A 17,566-nucleotide genomic window follows, 5' to 3' on the forward strand; every position below is an offset into this window, starting at 1 on the left:
GTCAGCCCCCCGTTACAGCGGGACAGGGTAGCAGTAATAGGCCATTATCCTCTGGGTGACCAGCCCCAGCAAGGGATGCAGCACAGTCCTTGCCAGCGGGTTGCCTGGCTGTTTGCTGTGCAGAACCAGAGCGCCTGGCTCCGGGAGGGGAGCGTCTAGTGGTTAGCGACTGGCCAGCTGAGCCATGGAGGTAGCAGCCCCGCTCTGCGAGGCAGCCTGGCTGGGCTCCAGGCTCTGCCCAGGCTGCTGGGCCGGGCACGTCCGGCTGCGCAGAGGCATTGGCAGCAGGGAAGGGGGGAGATGCGAAGATGCGCACCTGCCATCGGGCCATGGCTGAGGACTCTGGCCCCAGCCCGGGACTAGCCTGCGGCAGCTGCGGTGGGGAAGCCGCTGAGCATCAAAGGCCCAGCCTGCGGGTCTGAGTGCACCTCACATCCCGCTGCCCCCAGACCCCGACCACGGGCCCAGCTGCCATCCAGCCAGCATCTCTGGCCAGGGGTGACACCTGGGGGTAAGGGTGGGTATGACGCCGGGGGAGGCAAAGCCTGGAGTGCCCCGAGGGTGACCCTGGCAGCTGGGCCAGGCAGCACATTGGGGTTAAGCTGGCAGCGCCCCTTTCAGCCTGGGCATCGCTGGCAGCCCTGAGTGCCCGGCGGGAGCTTGCACACGTGGGGAGACAGTGCGTGGGCAGCAGCAGCACCGAGCCCAGCCCAGCTAGCGCTTGGGCCCCAGGAGCTGGGTCACGCACAGGTGCCGGACGGACGGACGGACCCGGACGGGCAGGGGCAGCTCAGCGTCCCCCTCGGGGCAGGGCAGGGCTGGACACTTGATTTGGATTTGTTGCCAAAAGCCGGGCGGATGCCCCGGTTCCCAGCCACTCCGGCCTGGCGCGGCTTGCCGAGCTCGCTGGGGCCCTGTCCACCGCCGCCTCTCCCCTCCCCCTGCAGCGCCCGCCTGCTGGCCGGGCCTGGGGAGATGCGGGGCGCAGCCACAACACAACGGGCGCGGCTCCGCTTCTCACTCTCCGCACGGGCCGCGCAGCCCCGGCGGGCGGGACGCTCGACAGCGGCTCGGCGCAGGCCTCCCTCGGCCCGGGCGTTCACCCTGGAGCCTAATGACGGCGGCGGGCGCTGGGTGTCCGCGAGGCTCTGCTCAGCAGATGGAGCTGGGGGCGGAGCCGGCACGTGCGGCGGGGGGGCGGGACGGGGCTGGTGCCATCGCTCCGGTACCCCGGCGAGCGTGGCCCTGTCACGTCACAGGCTCGGACTCCGCCCACTGCTTGGGTCAGAACAACGCTCGGGAGACCCCGCGCCCCAGTGCCGCGCTGCGCAACCGCCGTCCCCACCCCGCGAGCCGTTTCCATGGAGACGGGCGGGGCCTGTTCTCTAGCCCCGCCTCCCGCGCCGTGATGTTGGATGGAGCCGCCGGCGCCGAACCTGGGACACGGAGCCGGGTGAGAAACGCCCCTCCCCCTCCCCCGCGCCGACCTGCCCCCTCCCGCGGTGCTTCCCTAGGCGATGGGGGACGGGCCCGGCTGACCGGCTATGGGGGGGCCCGGCTGACCCGGGAGGGGGCGGGGCGAGGCGAGGCGAGGCAATGGAATGGGGGGGGGCCCGGCTGACCCGGGGGGGCCGATGGGGGGGGCCCGGCTGACTGTCTCTCTGCCTCCCGCAGCCGCCCGGCCCGGCGCCCTGCTCCGTGCGCAGCCCCGTGACGCTGCAGGTGGGGGATGCGAAGACGGACCTGGCCCGGCCCGGCGTGGCCGTCATCGACGTGGCCTTGTCCCTCGCCGAGCCCCTGGACGTAGGTGTGGGGGGCCCTGCCCCAGGCTCCTTGGCCCCCACCAGCCCCCGCACCCCCAGCCCCGGGTGCTGCCCGCTAAGGGCCCTGGCCCGGTGCTGCGGCTGCAGGCTGGCACCGGTGTGGTAGGAAATGAGATGGTGCCGTGGGAACCGACATCCGCCAGCCTCCTGGGGCTGCAGTGGGACCGGCCAGAGCGAGAGGGAAACCCTCTGGGGTGGTGCTGCTAGGCTCCCCCCGGGGGCCCTGCTCGCTGTCGGGGTGCCCGTGACAGGGCAGTGAGCTCAGGTCCCAGCCCCAGCTTGCTGTGCATGGCTCAGCGCTCTCATGTCTATGCTGGGGGGGCTGAGGCTCTCAGGGCAGAGGGACGCCCAGTGGGCAGCTAAGATCTAGTGGTCGGAAAACACGCAGGGACCAGGTGCCATTGGGCGTGTGCGTGAGCCGCTCCCACTGCCTCCAGTGACTGCGCCACATGCCCAAAGCATACCACGAGGCACTGCCACGCAGACCCTGAATAACAAACCCACATGGGCACGCTTGCTGGCCAGACATCAGCAGTTGAGGCTGGGGCTCCAGGACAATGATGGGATGGATTGCACCTTTAGCAAGTGTGCAGAGGGCACTAAACTGGGAGGAGTGGTAGATAAATTGGAGGGTGGGGATATGATACAGAGGGGTTACAGTGGACACGAAGCTGGATATGAGTCAGCAGTGTGCCCTAGTTGCCAAGAAGGCTAACGGCATATTGGGCTGCATTAGGAGGAGCATTGCCAGCAGGTCACAGGAAGTGATTATTCCCCTCTATTCGGCATTGGTGAGGCCGCATTTGGAGTATTGTGTCCAGTTCTGGGGCCCCTACTACAAAAAGGATGTGGACAAGTTGGAGAGAGTCCAGCGGAGGGCAACAAAAATGATTAGGTGGCTGAGCACAGGACTTATGAGGAGAGGCTGAGGGAACTGGGTTGTTTAGTCTGCAGAAGAGACGAATGAGGGGGGATTTGATAGCAGCCTTTAACTACCTGAAGGGGGTTCCAGGGAGGATGGGGCTAGGCTGTTCTCGGTGGTGGTAGATGACAGAACTAGGAGCAATGGTCTCAAGTTGAAGAGGGGCAGGGTCTAGGTTGGACATTAGGAAAAGCTTTCTCCCTACGCGGGTGGTGAAGCACTGGAATGGGTTACCGAGGGAGGTGGTGGAATCTCCATTCTTAGAGGTTTTTAAGCTGAGGCTTGACAAAACCCTGGTTGGGATGATGTAGTTGGGGTTGGTCCTGCTCTGAGCAGGGGGTTGGACTAGATACCTCCTGAGGTCCCTTCCAACCCTCATCTTCTCTGATTCTATGACATTCCCATGGCTTTGAAAGGGAAAATGCCACTTGGCCTCCTCAAGTAGGTTGGTGGGAGGGCTAAAGGGCCAGGCCTGACTACTGCCAGACCTCGTCTCCACCAGGGAACGCCTCTGGGTGCAGCTGGCTCACGGGGAATGGCATAGGTATTGCTCCTCGCTAGAGCTGGCCAGGCACTGGGGCACCTTAGACAGCATCTTGCAGCCCTTCTGCTGTTCATCCCCAGTCTGATAACTAGGCTTTGCCAGGTCTGACTTCAGAGGGGGGCAGTTTCAGGCCCAGCCAGTGAATGAATGGCTTCCTCTGCCAGCCTGCCAAGGAGTGCTGAAGGAGAACGCCACTGGCATTCCCAGTTCTCCTGTCTACAGCGCATAGCAGGGGCTGCATTTCATTGCCGCGGTAGTACAGAGAGATGGCATGTCCCCACCCGGAGAAAATAGCAAACGTGGGGCTTTGAATCAGGCTTCTAAGCAAGGGCAGCTTGTATCAAACTGTCTGGAGTACAGGTAGGTTTTTAGCTGCCATATTTCCATTTACAGTGCCAAGCTGATAGTGCCAGGAGCTGTACGTTCGTAGATTCCCAGGGACCCTTGTGCGCATCTAGTCTGACTTCCCATATAGCACAGGCCAGAGAATGTCCCCAAAGTAACCCCTAGAGCAGATCTGTTAGAATAACGTCCGATCCAGAGTGAAGAATTGGCAGTGATGGAGAATCCAGCATGGCCTTTGTGCCATTGTTCAATGGTTAGTTACCTTCTGTGTTAAAAACATACACCTGATTTCCGGTCTGAATTTGTCTAGCTTCACCTTCCTGCCGTTATCTGCTTGATTGAAGAGCCCTTTACTCAAATTTCTGGTCTCCATGTAGGTACTCAGAGACCGTGGTCAAGGCACCCTTAACCTTCTCGTTGTTTAAGCTAAAGAGTGACTCCAGGAGTCTATCATAAGACATGTTTTCTAATCCTTTAATCATACTTGTGGCTCTTCTATGAACCCTCTCCAGTTTATCAGTGTCCTTGAATTGTGAGCGCCAGAACTGGACTCTCTATTCCAGCCCCATACATGACCCTGCTCCTACTCGAGATTCCCCCGTTTGTGCATCCCAGGATCTCATTAGTTCTTTTGGCCAGAGTGGCGCACAGGGGGCTCGTGGTCTCCTGATTATCCACCACAACTGCCAAGGTCTCCAAGCTCTTCCCGGCTCCCCTTCCTCTGCCGGAAAGGATTCTGGGACGGGTGAAGTGACACTCCTGCCAGGCCTGCCCACTCCTCCCTTCCTAGACACCCACGCGGCTTTGTGCAGCCTGTCCGCTGTGCTGGCCCCAGGACCTGGCTGCTGCCAGTCGCACCAAGTGGAGTCAGGGATGGTTTGAGGATGTGGCTCCAAGTGGGCCGAGTGAACGGCTTCTCACCTGTGCGGGCAGGGTCTCTCCGGGAGGGTACCTGCCTGTCTGGGGCAGAAGGCAGGGCTGGCTCATGGTGACCCGCCGGTGGCTTGTCTCAGTTGCAGGAGATCGTCTTTAAGAATTCGTACACGGCTTTCCTGACCGTGCGGGTGCAGCGGCGCCGCCCCTGCGACGTGAGGCGCGAGGGCTCCAGGAAGTGGGCCACGTGCTTGCGGAACCACTGCCTCATGCCCACCCCGCACACAGAGGACGGCTCCCAAGATTACTTCTCCCTCGTCAGGCAGCAGGTCAGGACTCGGCTCCCTTGGGTTTGGGTCTGGGCCTGTGGTCCCTGAGTCCCCTGCAGCTAGAGCAGCAGCAGAGCACTGGGTGCGCCCCGGCCAGAGCTGGGTCAGAGGACACAGGTTGAGCTGGGCTGGGCCTGACACTCCCTGGAGGGGAGGCTGCTCAGAAGGACCCAGGTGGTGCAGGAAGGCCAGCTGGGGATTCAGCGGGGAGCTTGCTTTCCAGTCCAGTCAGCAGAGTCCACTCGCTGCTGGGCTGCTGCTGAAACACCAAAGCAAGGCCCTGGCTGCTGGGAGCCCACAGCACGGCTCATTAGGGCAAATTCCATGTTAATCGTTCTAGAGTGTTGTAGGGTTCCACCCCAGAGCCAGCTGCCATTCAGTGCTGAGGGAGTGGCTGAATCGCCTGAAACGGCTTCCCCTCTGGCTACTGCTGTGGGCGTGGGCCATCTCTGTCTCCGGGATGGACAAGCCTTGATGGTTTATTGTATTGCAGTGGTGCTAGGGCCCACCCCAAGAGCTGCCAGTCTGTCCTTATCCTTCCTGGTGGAAAGAGCCTGGGCTGTGATTCTTAGCCCGATCTATTCTGAAACGGCCGTCCAGCCATCTTGCATCGGGCTCCGCTCCCCTCCCCAGAGCTGGCAGCCTTTGTGCCCCTTGCTGTGGCGGCCAGGGCAGCTCCCCATGGTACTGGGGTCGCCACAGTCACTGTTGGATCTGGCAGATGCTGTGTGAAGTGGATCAGGTGACGGCGGTGCGCTTGATTCTTCGCCAGCCCTCACCCGTGTGGCTGCACTTCACCCTGGAGGAGCTGCAGCTCTACCCCCGTGGCCAGAAGGTGAATGACTGAGGCTGCTGGGTGGGGACAAGAAGGCAGGGGTGGTACCAGGCTGCCCTTCCCCCGGGCGCTGTGCTAGGCTGCTCAGATGTGGTGCTGGGCGTGGTCCAGGACCCGCCAGTCGTCTCCGCCTCGGCCCGCTTCCCCCAGGAGCGCTGCGGTTGGGAAGCAGCTGCCCCGCCTGTGCCTGGGGGAACGCCCTGGATCCTGCCCTGCCACCACCTGCCTGTGCCCCTCGTGGCAGGGGCTGCCCCAGGCTTTGGGCCTGATGCCTGAGGCTCCCCACATCCCCCTTCAGAGCCCTGGGGCTCAGTGGGGTGCAGTTTGCAGCCTTGGCCATGGCGCATGGTCCTAGGCCCCGGCCAGGGGGCTCTGTCTCCATGCCCAGCACGTGCCGAGGCCCTGAGGAGGGGCTGGAGCTGGGGAGCAAGCTCCAGCCAGACCTGGCTCTGGGGGAATTCCCTTGGCCTGGGCTGCACCAGAGACACCAACGTTACACGCAGCAGTGGGAGTGGGGGGGTGGGCAGCCTGTCCCCCTGAGCGTGGGGAGCTGGGCCTGCTAGATGGCCTCTGCTCTGCTCACCTGCTGACTTTGACCCCTTTCAGAGCCCCCAGAGAGACTTCCCTTCCTGGCTGTCCCACCTGGCCCCCCAGCGGCCACTGGCAAACCTGCATGGGGTAAGTAGGCTCCTCCAGCAGCCCTGAGGGTGGGGTGCCCTGGGGGGAGGGGCAGATGGCAGGGTCCTGGCCGAGGTTGGGGTGTCCTGGGGGGAAAGAGGGGTGCCTGGGGGGGGAAGGGAAGCAGGCAGGGTCCTGGCCGGGGGTGGGGTGTCCCGGCGGGAGGAGGGTGTCCCGGGGGGGAAGGGCAGCGGGCAGGATCCCGGCCAGGGGTGGGGATGTCCCTGCTGCAGACAGCACAGTGGGGGAGGGCAGGGGAGCGGGCTGGCTGGGGTGCTGGGGGGACTGCGTGCGGATCTAAATGCATGCTGATGCTGTGGGGGAAATGCAGGGAGCTCCTGGACTCTGGGGAGTGGTCAATGGGGGCAGCCCCTGGGTCACAGTGAGAGCCGAATGTCTGGGACGGCACCACCTGGCTCAGCAGTGGCGGCAGGCAGGAAGGGCTCTGCAGGGCGGGCGCTAGGGGTGCGGAGCAGCCTCTCCCTCGCTGTGACGTCGCTGCCCCCAGGCCCGGCGGGAGAGGTGCTGGCCGGGGGAACCATGATGCTTTGCAGCCCTGCCAGCCTGCCTCGGAGATCTGGTCCCCGCAGCGTGGGGGGTGAGTGGCGCCGTTCCCTGCCTGCGGCTGGCTGCGGGCTGGGGCGGGAGAGCAGGCCGCTGCCCTGCACTGACCCAGGTTGCTCCAGACAGGTGGCAGGGTCAGCACTGGCCATGGTGCCGGGACCCTCCCCCACTCTGCTCCAGCTCACCCCCGGCAGCCAGTTCCTGGTGGCTGAGTGGGGAGAGGGGGTTCACAGGGAGTTCCCGGTGACTGAGCAGGGAGAGGGGGTCCCGGTGGTGCTGAGCAGGGGAGGGCCCAGTTTGAAACACCCACACGCTGACTAGTGCAGAGAGCCCAGCCGTGGGTATGCAGATCCGGCTCTGTGATATTCCTGGCCCGGATCTAGCCCTGTGCGTGCGGCCCAAGGGCCGGAGCCTGCGCTGCCCTGCCAGACACCCGCGCTCCGGCCCTGCTCAGTGCTCAGACTCTCTTCTTAAATGAGGCACCACCAGGGGTACCCCCGGTCTCCAGCCCTCCACTGGGTCCCTGGTGGCTCCAGGAGGAGCCGTAGGCCAGTGAGGTTTGTGTCCCGGTGGCCACTGGGGCCAGCCGCCATCCGTTGGTGAGTGCCAGGCAGTGGCAGCTGCGGTGTGTGCCTCTGGGACCCTCCGGGGAAGGCTCCGTCCAGGTATGTGCTTCAAGGGGCACCGCTGGCGTCACGCTGGCCTTTCCAAGAGAGGTTTGGAGAAAATGGGGAATTGGTTCCTGAGTTGTGCTCAGCCAAGCCCTGCTCCCCGAGTTCCCGTCCAGCGTCTCCGGCAGCGTGTGCCGAGGAGACTCAGAGCTGGGCAGTGAAGCTGATTTTGTTCATCAACGGGCTGCTGTCGGTTCCGGGCACACGTGCCAGCGGACACTGTGGCTGACGACGTGCTCAGCTGGGGACGCCGCAGCCGACGGCAGCCAGGATTCGGCGCAGCCCAGAGCTTTGTGACCATGCTGAACCGGCTGGGAAGAGCAGGCCCTTGGCCAGGCTGGCCCTGCCGTGCCCTCCCCACCAGGAGGGTGTGGCAGTCCAGAAGAGCGAGTAGGGCGAGGGAGGGCACAGACAGCAGGCCTGGCTGCGGTAGAGTCCTGGCGGTGGCGTGTGGCGCTGGCTGGAGCAGTCGAGGGTGTCGTGTGATGCTTTCCCATTTCATCCCCGCCGCTGTGACTTGATGGGAGAGCGCGGAGCCTATGCTGGGCAGTGTGTGCCCAGACTGCTGCAGCCAGGACTGTGTCAGGGTCCCATTGCGCCAGGCGCTGCCCCGTCCAAGTGGAGCAATGAGACGAGGCGGCTCTGGCGGAGAGCAGAGGAAGCCGGGTGCGTGCCCAGCCTCCCGACAGCCAGGAGCAGTACCAGGGCCAGAGCAGTGCGCTGTGGGCAGTGGGGGTAGCAGCTCTCTGGGTGGGGGGGAGGGGTTACCTGACCTGTGGAGCTGCCCTCAGACACACCCATCCCCATAACCGTTGCTTGTTGCAGGGCATCCCCGACCCAGAGAAGGTGTCCGCAGAAGTCCAGCGACTGTGGGTGCTGACGGAGATGATCCGCGCCAACCAGGCGGCAGCCCGAATCGGGCGCTTCGACGTTAGTTTCCAGTTAGTTCTGTTCCCTGCCCATGGGGCCGGCCCCAGCTCTGGGCTCGCGGCGTGGCCTGCGGGCAGTGCCCTGGGTGCTGGCAGCGTCTGCAGTCACCAGAGCTGCTGGCTGTGCTGGGCAAAATGCCAGCAAGCTGCTGGGAAAGCTGCAGGGGCCAGGTGCAGCTTCTCCAGCAGGAGGCACTACCGGGAGCTGTGCCGGATGTAGGGAGCGCTCAGGTCTCAGCTCCACCGCTCCCAGCCCCCCTGACGTTCCAGCTGCCATTCCACTGCAGTGGAGGGCACAGGCTGTGGGGGTGTGCTCAGCCCCCGCTGTCTCTGCAGCGGTCCTTGAGGGGTGTCGCGGGGGGCTTTCAGCTGTCCCTGCAGCGGTCCCTAGGCATGTGTCGGGATGCGCTGAGCCCCTGCGCTTCCAGCAGCGGTCCTAGGGAGCATGTCATGGGGGGGAGGCTCTCTGCCAGCCCCTGCGGTCCTAGGGAGCGTATCATGGGGGGAGGCTCTCAGCCAGCCCCGGCAGGAGGCAGCAAGGTGCCTGCCCTGCTGGGGTGACACTGCCGTCTGTTGCAGGTGGATGGCTGCTACGACATCAATCTTCTCTCCTACACCTGAGCTCAGCCCCAGCCTGGCTGCCCGCGCTCTGACCGACCACCCGGCACGTTTCCCTGCATTGCTCAGCCCGGAGGGGTTGCTGGACAAGGAAGGTTTTTGCTGCGTTGTCACCGACCGGTGCCTGCCCTCAGCTCTCCCCAGACAAGGTGTTTTCGGCGCCTCCCTGTTCTGTGCTCCCTCGGCCTCCCGCACAGCATGGCTCCACTCCCTGGCGCCGGCCGCACTCCTGCTGGGGGCTGCTGTCTGCCAGCCCTGTGTCCGCCTGCAGCCTGCGGGCCGTGGACTTCCCTGGCTCCCTGCACTGCAGAAAATCCCCGTTCTGGGCCCAGGAGCCACTGGACCTGCTCTGTGGCTGTGGGTGTGGAGCAGAGCCCTGGGAAGAGCTGCAGAGTCCTGCTGCGGGTAGGATCTGGGGCAGGAGGGAAGCTCAAGGAGGGGCTGGGCTCTGGGAACAGACAGCGACTGCCCGAATGCTGCTCTCTGCCCCTCCTGGCCTGGGGCTGGCTGGAGCTCAGCGCGGGGCTGTGACGGTCCCTGGTCGCTTGCCGGTGCCCATGGGCAGAGTTGGGAGCCTGCGGCTGTGCTGTGCCGCCCGGCCTGCTCTGGCATGTTGGGATAGCAAGCTCTCCTGTTGTGGGGCCTAGCCCCTCATGACCGTGGGGCTGCTGGGGCGGGAGAGGCGGGGCGGGAGGTCCAGGCGAGGGGGAGGAAGGCCGGTCAGGTGGAGCCTTCCTGACTGTGGATTTTAGCCCGGCTGCAGGGCTTGGAGCCTGGGGGGGAGGGGCCGTCCCCATGATGCGGCTGGGAAGCGAGGCCCAGAGAGCTGCCAGGGTCACGTAGGGGAGTTTGTAGCAGCGCTGGGAATTGGACCTTGGTCTGAATGCCCAGCTAGTGCCCCCTGCCCAGCCCTCCTTCCTGGCTGCGGGCCTGCTCGGCTGCGCCTGACAGAGCTGCCAAGCCGTGCTGTTCCTTCCGCCGGTCACCGTGCTGCACGTAGGCGGGGGAGCTGACCCCTCTTCCCATGCCTGCCGGGGACGCCTTGTGTATTTGCTGCACCTGCACCCGGCTGCTCTAATAAACACCCCCCGAAGCTGAGCTGTGCGAGTGGTTTGTCTGAGCTGAGCCGGCCGGGCACACGCCGTCCCTTCTGCCGGACTGAGGCAGCAAGAGCCTCACAGGGCATGGTGCAGGCACAGGGTGCACAAGCCTGGACTATATGCAGAGCTGCACGAAGAACCGACTGGGGACCGTGATCCTTGGAGGACAGGTTGCTGGGGGACGCCGTGTGAACCCATTCAGGATGGTGGAGCACTGCTTGTGGGCCCGAGAAATTAGCCCTGCCTGGTGGGATTGCATCACGTGCAGATGTGGGATGACGAGCAGTGGTTGCAGGACATGCAGATGTGCAAGGCCACATTCCTGGATCTGTGCACGGAGCTTGCCCCGGCCCCCTAGCACAGGGGCACCAAAATGAGAGCAGCACTGCCCCTGGAGGAGCGAGGGGTGATCACCCAGTGGACACTTGCAATGCCCGCTTGCTAACGGCCAGTCCGGAATCAATTTGGAGTCAGGAAATCCAACCTGGGGGCCGGTGTGACGCAAGTGTGCAGGGCCACTCGTCCTCTCCTGCTACGCAGGACTGTGCCTCTGGGCGGGACCTGGATGGCTTGGCACCCAACTGCGGTGGGGCGATAGATGACACGCATCTCCCTATCTTGGCACCAGCCCACTGTGCCACAGACAACAGAGAGGGTGTGACCAGCTTTGCCCGTCACCTGGGGGTGCACTCATTTATTAGGGTTACTTTTTGGCAGGGGTTATAATTCTGTCACTGTAGTGCTTGTGTCACTTGCGTTTTCAGTGGGAGCTTTACTTCTCCCTTCCCAATAGAGCTACCCTGCAGAACCTAAGTTTCCCTGGGCTGGGTTCCTCCCACCCCAGACTCAGCTCAACACTCACATATACACACACATTCACAGATTAGCAGAGCGCGTCTGAGTGGACGGTCAATCAGCACGCTCAAGCTGACCTCTAATATGTCCCTGGACTGAGCAGGCTGGGTCAAACAGCACTTATATGCCACAGGATCAGCATGTCTATATCCCCACTTTCACGTTACACTTGTTTTGGCAGTAACCCCCTTGATGAGCAAACCCCACCGGATTTTTGGGCGTTACAGGGATCTTTGTCTTAGGTAAAAGAAGTGTTGCTGCAGAGCAAAACAGGGAAGCTGAGAACACGAAGAAGTAAATGAAGTTTGGAGAGAGTCTGGCAACCAGCCTGATTATAAAAGTTATTTTATTGCCAGGTATATCGAGAAATAGCCATTCAAGGAGAGACCAATAAACAAATCAGTTTCAATCTTACACGGTTTCAATTGGGGTATTGGGGCAGTGTAGCCCAAGTTTGAGTATGTCATGTTTAGAAAGTTATACCCAATTAGGTCTGAGGGGAAAAAGTGGGCTTAACCAGAGCGAGAGAGTTGGGGTCTCACCACTCAGCACAGCTTGAACGGGTTGGAGGTTCCCAAGAGACAGGCTGTTCAGCTGAGGGGCTGGAGCACTGCAGACAGGCAGCGCCCCCAGCACCTTCAGTCAGGAAAAGGGGACGTTCCAGTGGAGCTGATGCAGCATTTGGATCCAGGCATCAGACCCAGAGTTTGACCTTGGGTGGGGTTTTTGTAGTAAAGAAACAATGGTTCAAGGGAGAACACCAGGTTTGTTTACGGATAAACGATGACTCAAGGGAGTATCCCAGAGTGGTTTTGTTTGGCTGGACAATAGGAGCTGATCACTCCTGGCTATGGCCGTGTTCCTGCCAGGGAGCTCACAATGCGATCAGGCAGATTCAGTGTTTGGATGCCAATAGCGGGTTCATGACTAGAATTGGCCTGATCCCTGCTGAGCTGGGTGTCTGCAGGCAGAAGTTCATGAACATTGGGCACAGAGATCCTCATCATGCCTTGCTTCCCTGCTTCTGCAGTCCCAGCGTTAGTGCGGTCCCTGCCTTCGGTGTGCTAATAGAGATGTTTTCTCCTTCCAGCTTCGATGTAGATAAGGCTGGGGGGCGTTGCCTTAACCCTGTCACCCATGTCCGGAGGGGTTGAGGTGTGCCCCCCACTGCCTTTTCATTGCGTTTGGTAAGTCCCTCCCTGATCGGTTCTGGTTCAAGCACAGACTGGGTGGAGAGGAGGGGGGCGGAGTTTCAGGTGAATCAGACAGTAGGGGTTTGCGCCTTGGTTTCCCAAGAACAGAGCTGACAGGTAACAAGGGCTGCTTTTCTATGGTTGTGCGAGTGCTGGTGGGTCACTGGAGATGCTTTACCAACATCAGTGTTGGCTGATCAGGGAAGGTGTGTGACACGGTTCAGAAGGCTGCAAGCAGGGACTTTCCTTCCTGAGCGGCAGATTACCGTTGCTGATGTTGCAATGCTAACAGTCATTCTGAGTGACCCAGCCAACCCCTTGCTCCCATGGCGCATGAAGCCATACATTGGCCATCTCGATGTGCTTCATCTACAGACTCAGCAGATGCAGTACGACAGGTGAATGTGCCCGTGGTCATCGGAAGGATCGCTGGCATTGTTTACTTACAAGATTGGACCTTAGTGAGAAAAATATCCCAGTGGCTGTAGCTGCCTGCTGTCTCCTACTGTGTATCTGTGAAGCAAAGGGGGAAAGGTTTCCATTGGGATGGAGGTGGAGCTGTCTGCTGAGTTTGAACAGCCAGATACAAGAGCTATACAAGAGCTCAAAGCAGAGCTATAGGGCTCAGGGAGGCTTTGAAAAACCATTTTAATAGTGAGCCAGAGTAGTGTGCGTTGCTGTAGTGTGCTCTACCTGGCCTTTCTCTTTGGTGGTGGGGTAGGAATTGTGTGATGGTCTCTGTACATTTGGGCCACAACATTGTCACTGCACCTGTTCATTTTGGTGTGACTGATTCCATGGGTTGTGTGACACTGTACCGCACCAGGCAATTGGTAGTGTTCAGAACATATCCTTCTCCTGCATCCCTTAACAAGCTGCTCATGGATGGCCATGTTTCTATGTGGCACCTGCACAGCCTCTTCTCCCCACCGGCCCAGGAGATCCAGTAGCTCCTGTGTGCTCCAGGCAGGAGTGTGTAGGCAGCGTAGCCAGCTGGGCAGTTGTGCGCCGCAGTGGGGTGCTGCTAGCCGCACTCGTCAAGCCAGGCAATCAGGAAAAGGCATTTTAAAAATTCACAGGGTTTTAAAGGGGTTGGAGGACTTCTGGTCTCCGTGACCCCTGGGCAGTGGAGCCCACAATGGTGACCAGAGCGGTCAGTGTGAGGCATTGTGGGACAGCCACTGGAGGACTGTTAGGGTCAGCAGTGTCTACACATGCACTGTATCGCCCTCAGTAAATCACCCGTGGCACTACACCGCTCAGGGAGGGGGTGGTACTATGTCGGCGTAGCAGGTGCTTACAATGGTGGGAGACCAATGCGGGTGTAGCACATGCAGACCTAGGGCAACATAAGCTGCCAAGCAGCAGCCTACTTGTGTGGTGTAGACCAGGCCCAAGGCAAGAGCCGGTCGGTGCTGACAGCTGCATGGGCACGCAACGAGACAGACAGTATTGGCAGCAGGACGGGCTGCGGCGCAGCACCGGGCTGCGTTGCCAAGGAGGAACTTTTGTGGAGGAAGCCCCCAGTGGCTGGGTTGACATTGTAGCAAGTCGGGCTGGGCTCGTGGCCGGCTGTGGGGGCCATGCCAATGCGGCAGTGACTGTGGGGCAGGTCATCAGTGCCCTGAGTGTGGAGCAACACAGCTGCCATTCGCTGCGAAGCCAGGTCCTGGAGAGCCTGACCCCAGAGCCCCTGTGAGGCAGCAGCCCCAGCCAGTCATGGCAGCTGGGTGCTCAGCGTTGCTCTGGGCGCCAAGCGAGGACGGATGTGGGAAGTGTTCCGATGGCAGTGTGTGCCTCAGTGTCCCTTGCTGCTGCTGCGCACTAAGTGTGAAGAGCAGGAGCTGTGGGCTGCTTTGTCCTGCAGCTGTTAGGGGGAGGGGCCATTAAGGAGGGCTGGGACCGACCCATATCACTGGAAGACCGTATAGAGACAAGGGAAACCTCCGGGACTGAATAATTGACCCCTTGGCTAGGTGGGGCGCCTGTGAACTCGGGAGCCAGACAAGGGTGGGGAGGAGCTCTGGGCGCACCAAGGCAAAGCAGCTGTCTCAGAGCTGGTGTAGAGGGCAAAGAGACAGGGCCATAGCTACACCGCTGGAGCGTGGGACAGGTCCACACCCTGGAGTGGCGGAGCTAAGCCCACCTAACCCCGGGGTAGCCAGCACTCGGGCGACAGAAGAATTCTTCTGACAACCTAGCTACCGCCACGCGGGGAGGTGGGAAACGTGCGCTGTTGGGAGAAGCCTCCCCTCGGTGGCGGGTGTGTCTGCCCCAAAGCGCTGCAGCAGTGCTGCTGTGTGTGGACAAGCCGAGAGGCAGGAAGCACCAATGGCTGCGAAGCAGCATGGCTCCAGGAGGCCCTGGTGTTGGCCAGGATGGAGCAGGGCCTGCACGTTATGTCAGCCTGAGTCCTGGTGTAGACGTGGCAGGTCCGGGGAAGAATTCGTCCAGTGACTGAGCTACTGAACCTCTGGGCCACGATCACACCCAGAGTGTAGACATGGGCTTAATCTTCACCTTTGCTCCCCTGTGCTACCCTAAGGCCCTCCTAGCTGTGTGCCTGGAAAAGGCCGCCGGGCATCATTGCAAACCCTGGCTGAGGGTCACTGAGCCCTGATGGGGGGAAGTCTCTGAGCAGGCGTCTTGCTCAGGCCCTGACTATGCTCGCATTCAGGTGACACGTTACCCTGGGGTCCAGCCGCTTAAGTCTGCGTCTCACTTGGGCGCTGCTTGCACCAGTGCCGCACGTAGCGGGAGTGCCTGCGTTGCTGTGCCATGACGTAAAGCACGGTGCATGCCGGGGCGGTACTCCAGCGTGCCTCATCCCACTAGGTAACATGGTGCCTTTTGGGCCAGTTTCATTGGGCTGGGTGGAGAGATTTCTGGGAGTGAAGGGGTCAAAAGCCCCCCATGCCACCGTTCACATCCCATAATGTTCACTTTTTATTAACCCTCTCTGTCCCGGATGGTACTTTTCAGGGTGTGCCTGCGAGCTCAGCCGGTTCTCTTGCGCGCTGCTAGGCCAGGCCGCACCATGCTGCAGGGTGTGCACAGCTCGAGGGACCCCAGCGCCCCTCAGGGCTGCGATGAGGATGATGCGGAGACGTTTGAGCGCAATAACTGGACGCCGATGGACACAGCAAAAGATCAAGGCCAGGCTGGTGCTGGTGTTCACAGAGCAGCTCCACGGTGCAGCGTGGTTGCCAGGTCCTTGAAACCAGCATCACCTGGTGGGATCCCAGCACCAGGCAGGTCTGGGACGGTGAGCAGGGGCTCCGGGACTTTTGGCTCTGCAAGGCCACAATCTGGGGGCTGTGTGCCGAACTCCGGCGGAGGGACACCAGAATGAGAGCTGCAGCGACAGTGGAGATGAGTGGTGATCACGCTCTTGAAGTTCGCAAGGCTGGCTTGCTACGGGTTGGTGGGAAATCATTTTGGAGCTGGAAAATCCACGGTGGGGGCTTGTGATGAAGCAGGCGATTTTCTTAATGTTTTGTGTGAATAGTGTGTGCCTCAGTTTACCCTATGTGTTGCACGATTAACCAGGTGGTGGGATAAGAGTGTTTGTTCTTTGCAGAGACTCCTAGAGGGTCAGCTGTGGCTGCTGCTGGCTAGCTGCCTGGCCCCAGACAATGGCCGGATATTTTGTAGCTTACCAAATGATGGTCAAGGGGAAGGGAGAAGGAAGGGGCAGGAAACCTCTGCAAAAAGCCAGCTGGCTACGTAAATGAAAGGAGAGATGGAGGCCAGGTGACCAGTTTCGCCAGGAAAACTCAACAAAGGACGGAGGAGGGGCAACTGGGCATGCCTGAGATGGGCTGCTGGGAGCAGGATACTCCAGTTTTGGGGTCCCGGGGAGGGGGAGCGGGGCTGGTGTTACCCAAATAACAAATATTACAGGATCTTATTAGGGGATAAGGCAACAAGCCGCATTTATTGTGAACACAGAAACTTCTGTAGATAGTATCAAAGAAAAGAAAAGTACCGTATTTCCCCATGTATAAGATGCTCCCATGTATAAGACGCACCTTAATTTTGGGACCCGAAATTTGAAAAAAAAATGTATTACGGTAAAAAAATCTAAAACCACTGTATAAGACGCACCCAGTTTTTAGACCCCAAATTTTTCGAAAAAAGGTGCGTCTTATACATGGGGAAATACGGTATCTACACTGTAATAACATTAATAATAATGTAAACACTAGGAAAACAGTATTAACATTATATCAATACTACAATTACAGAGACACCTGTTTCAATTGATGCTTTCATTCACACTCACACAGACTGACAGGCATACACAGACAGGGAGACAGACAAACATACACAGGGATCTTCCAGATGTCATAGTTACCAGCCTCTTGGTGCTCGTGATAGTCACTGGCCAGGTGACTAGAGCATGAGGATGAGGAGCCAGGTTCTGCCAATGCACATCGGTACTCCTGGCTGATGTGATGTTGTAGACCCGAACCTCCAGCCTTCATCTTCTTGTCCCATTTTATGGGGAAAGGACCCCATGTCAGTCTATGGGTTTTGCATTGTCATGCTGCAACTGCATTCTTGGTGTGATTCTCAATCACCCACATTCTTGCAAGCCTGATCAGATTTTGTCCTTTGAAATGGGCTGGCTCCAAAGTCATCAGGGTGGCTCCTCTTCGGCCATTTGATCATCTTTGCTTCTTTCTTCTTCCCTCAAGCATTTTAGGTGAGGCTGGTGTTTTCTTCATGTCTGTTTCGATATCCCTTACTCAGACCAATTGTTCAATCACTCTTTTTGTCTACACCCAACTCAATTGCTCAGCCATTCACACTTCAATCACTCAGGGCCAACTCCTAGCTGAAGAACTTACATATTATTTTTAGAGCAAACCTTATTTCATTTTTGACAGTGTCTTTCACAATTAGACAGATACATTACATTGCACAGTGTGGCTTTTGTACTTAGAATAGGATTTTTACAAATATATTGGAAGCAGGTAAAATTAACAGATGAACTGGCCAGTGGACATAGTACAGACATTTACAAACAATCTTAAAATTATACAAAGTGCAGACAGACTTGAATTAACATTTAAAAGGGTAGAGCAGTAAGAGTCAGTTTGAGGTTTTAGCTTTTGATTCAGACTGATGTGCCTTTTGGTAGGAAGGGAGGGGGGGTGTTGTGGCTCTGGTCTTACATTTATTTCAAAAACAAGATTTTGGCCAACAATGGGAGCTCTGGGTGTGACCAAGATGGACTGAGCTGTAACTTTCAAGGCAACTAATCAACACCCGCTTTATAAGG

The 17,566-nt window shown here is 59.6% G+C and overlaps 1 protein-coding gene across 1 annotated transcript; it reads left to right on the top strand.

Moving 5' to 3' along the window:
• The first annotated feature begins 1,293 nt into the window (after positions 1 to 1,293).
• Positions 1,294 to 10,797, top strand: NICN1 (nicolin 1, tubulin polyglutamylase complex subunit). The gene is made up of 7 exons (XM_067561235.1): positions 1,294 to 1,453; positions 1,675 to 1,803; positions 4,648 to 4,836; positions 5,558 to 5,671; positions 6,278 to 6,349; positions 8,410 to 8,514; positions 9,093 to 10,797. The coding sequence occupies exons 1-7, from the start codon at positions 1,409 to 1,411 to the stop codon at positions 9,132 to 9,134; spliced, it is 696 nt and encodes a 231-aa protein (XP_067417336.1). The 5' UTR covers positions 1,294 to 1,408; the 3' UTR covers positions 9,135 to 10,797.
• Positions 10,798 to 17,566: the final 6,769 nt, after the last annotated feature.

Source organism: Emydura macquarii, unplaced genomic scaffold (assembly GCF_026122565.2).
Source record: "Emydura macquarii macquarii isolate MOO-44397 ecotype Brisbane River unplaced genomic scaffold, CSIRO-AGI_Emac_v2 contig_2369, whole genome shotgun sequence".
Classification (NCBI taxonomy): domain Eukaryota; kingdom Metazoa; phylum Chordata; order Testudines; family Chelidae; genus Emydura; species Emydura macquarii.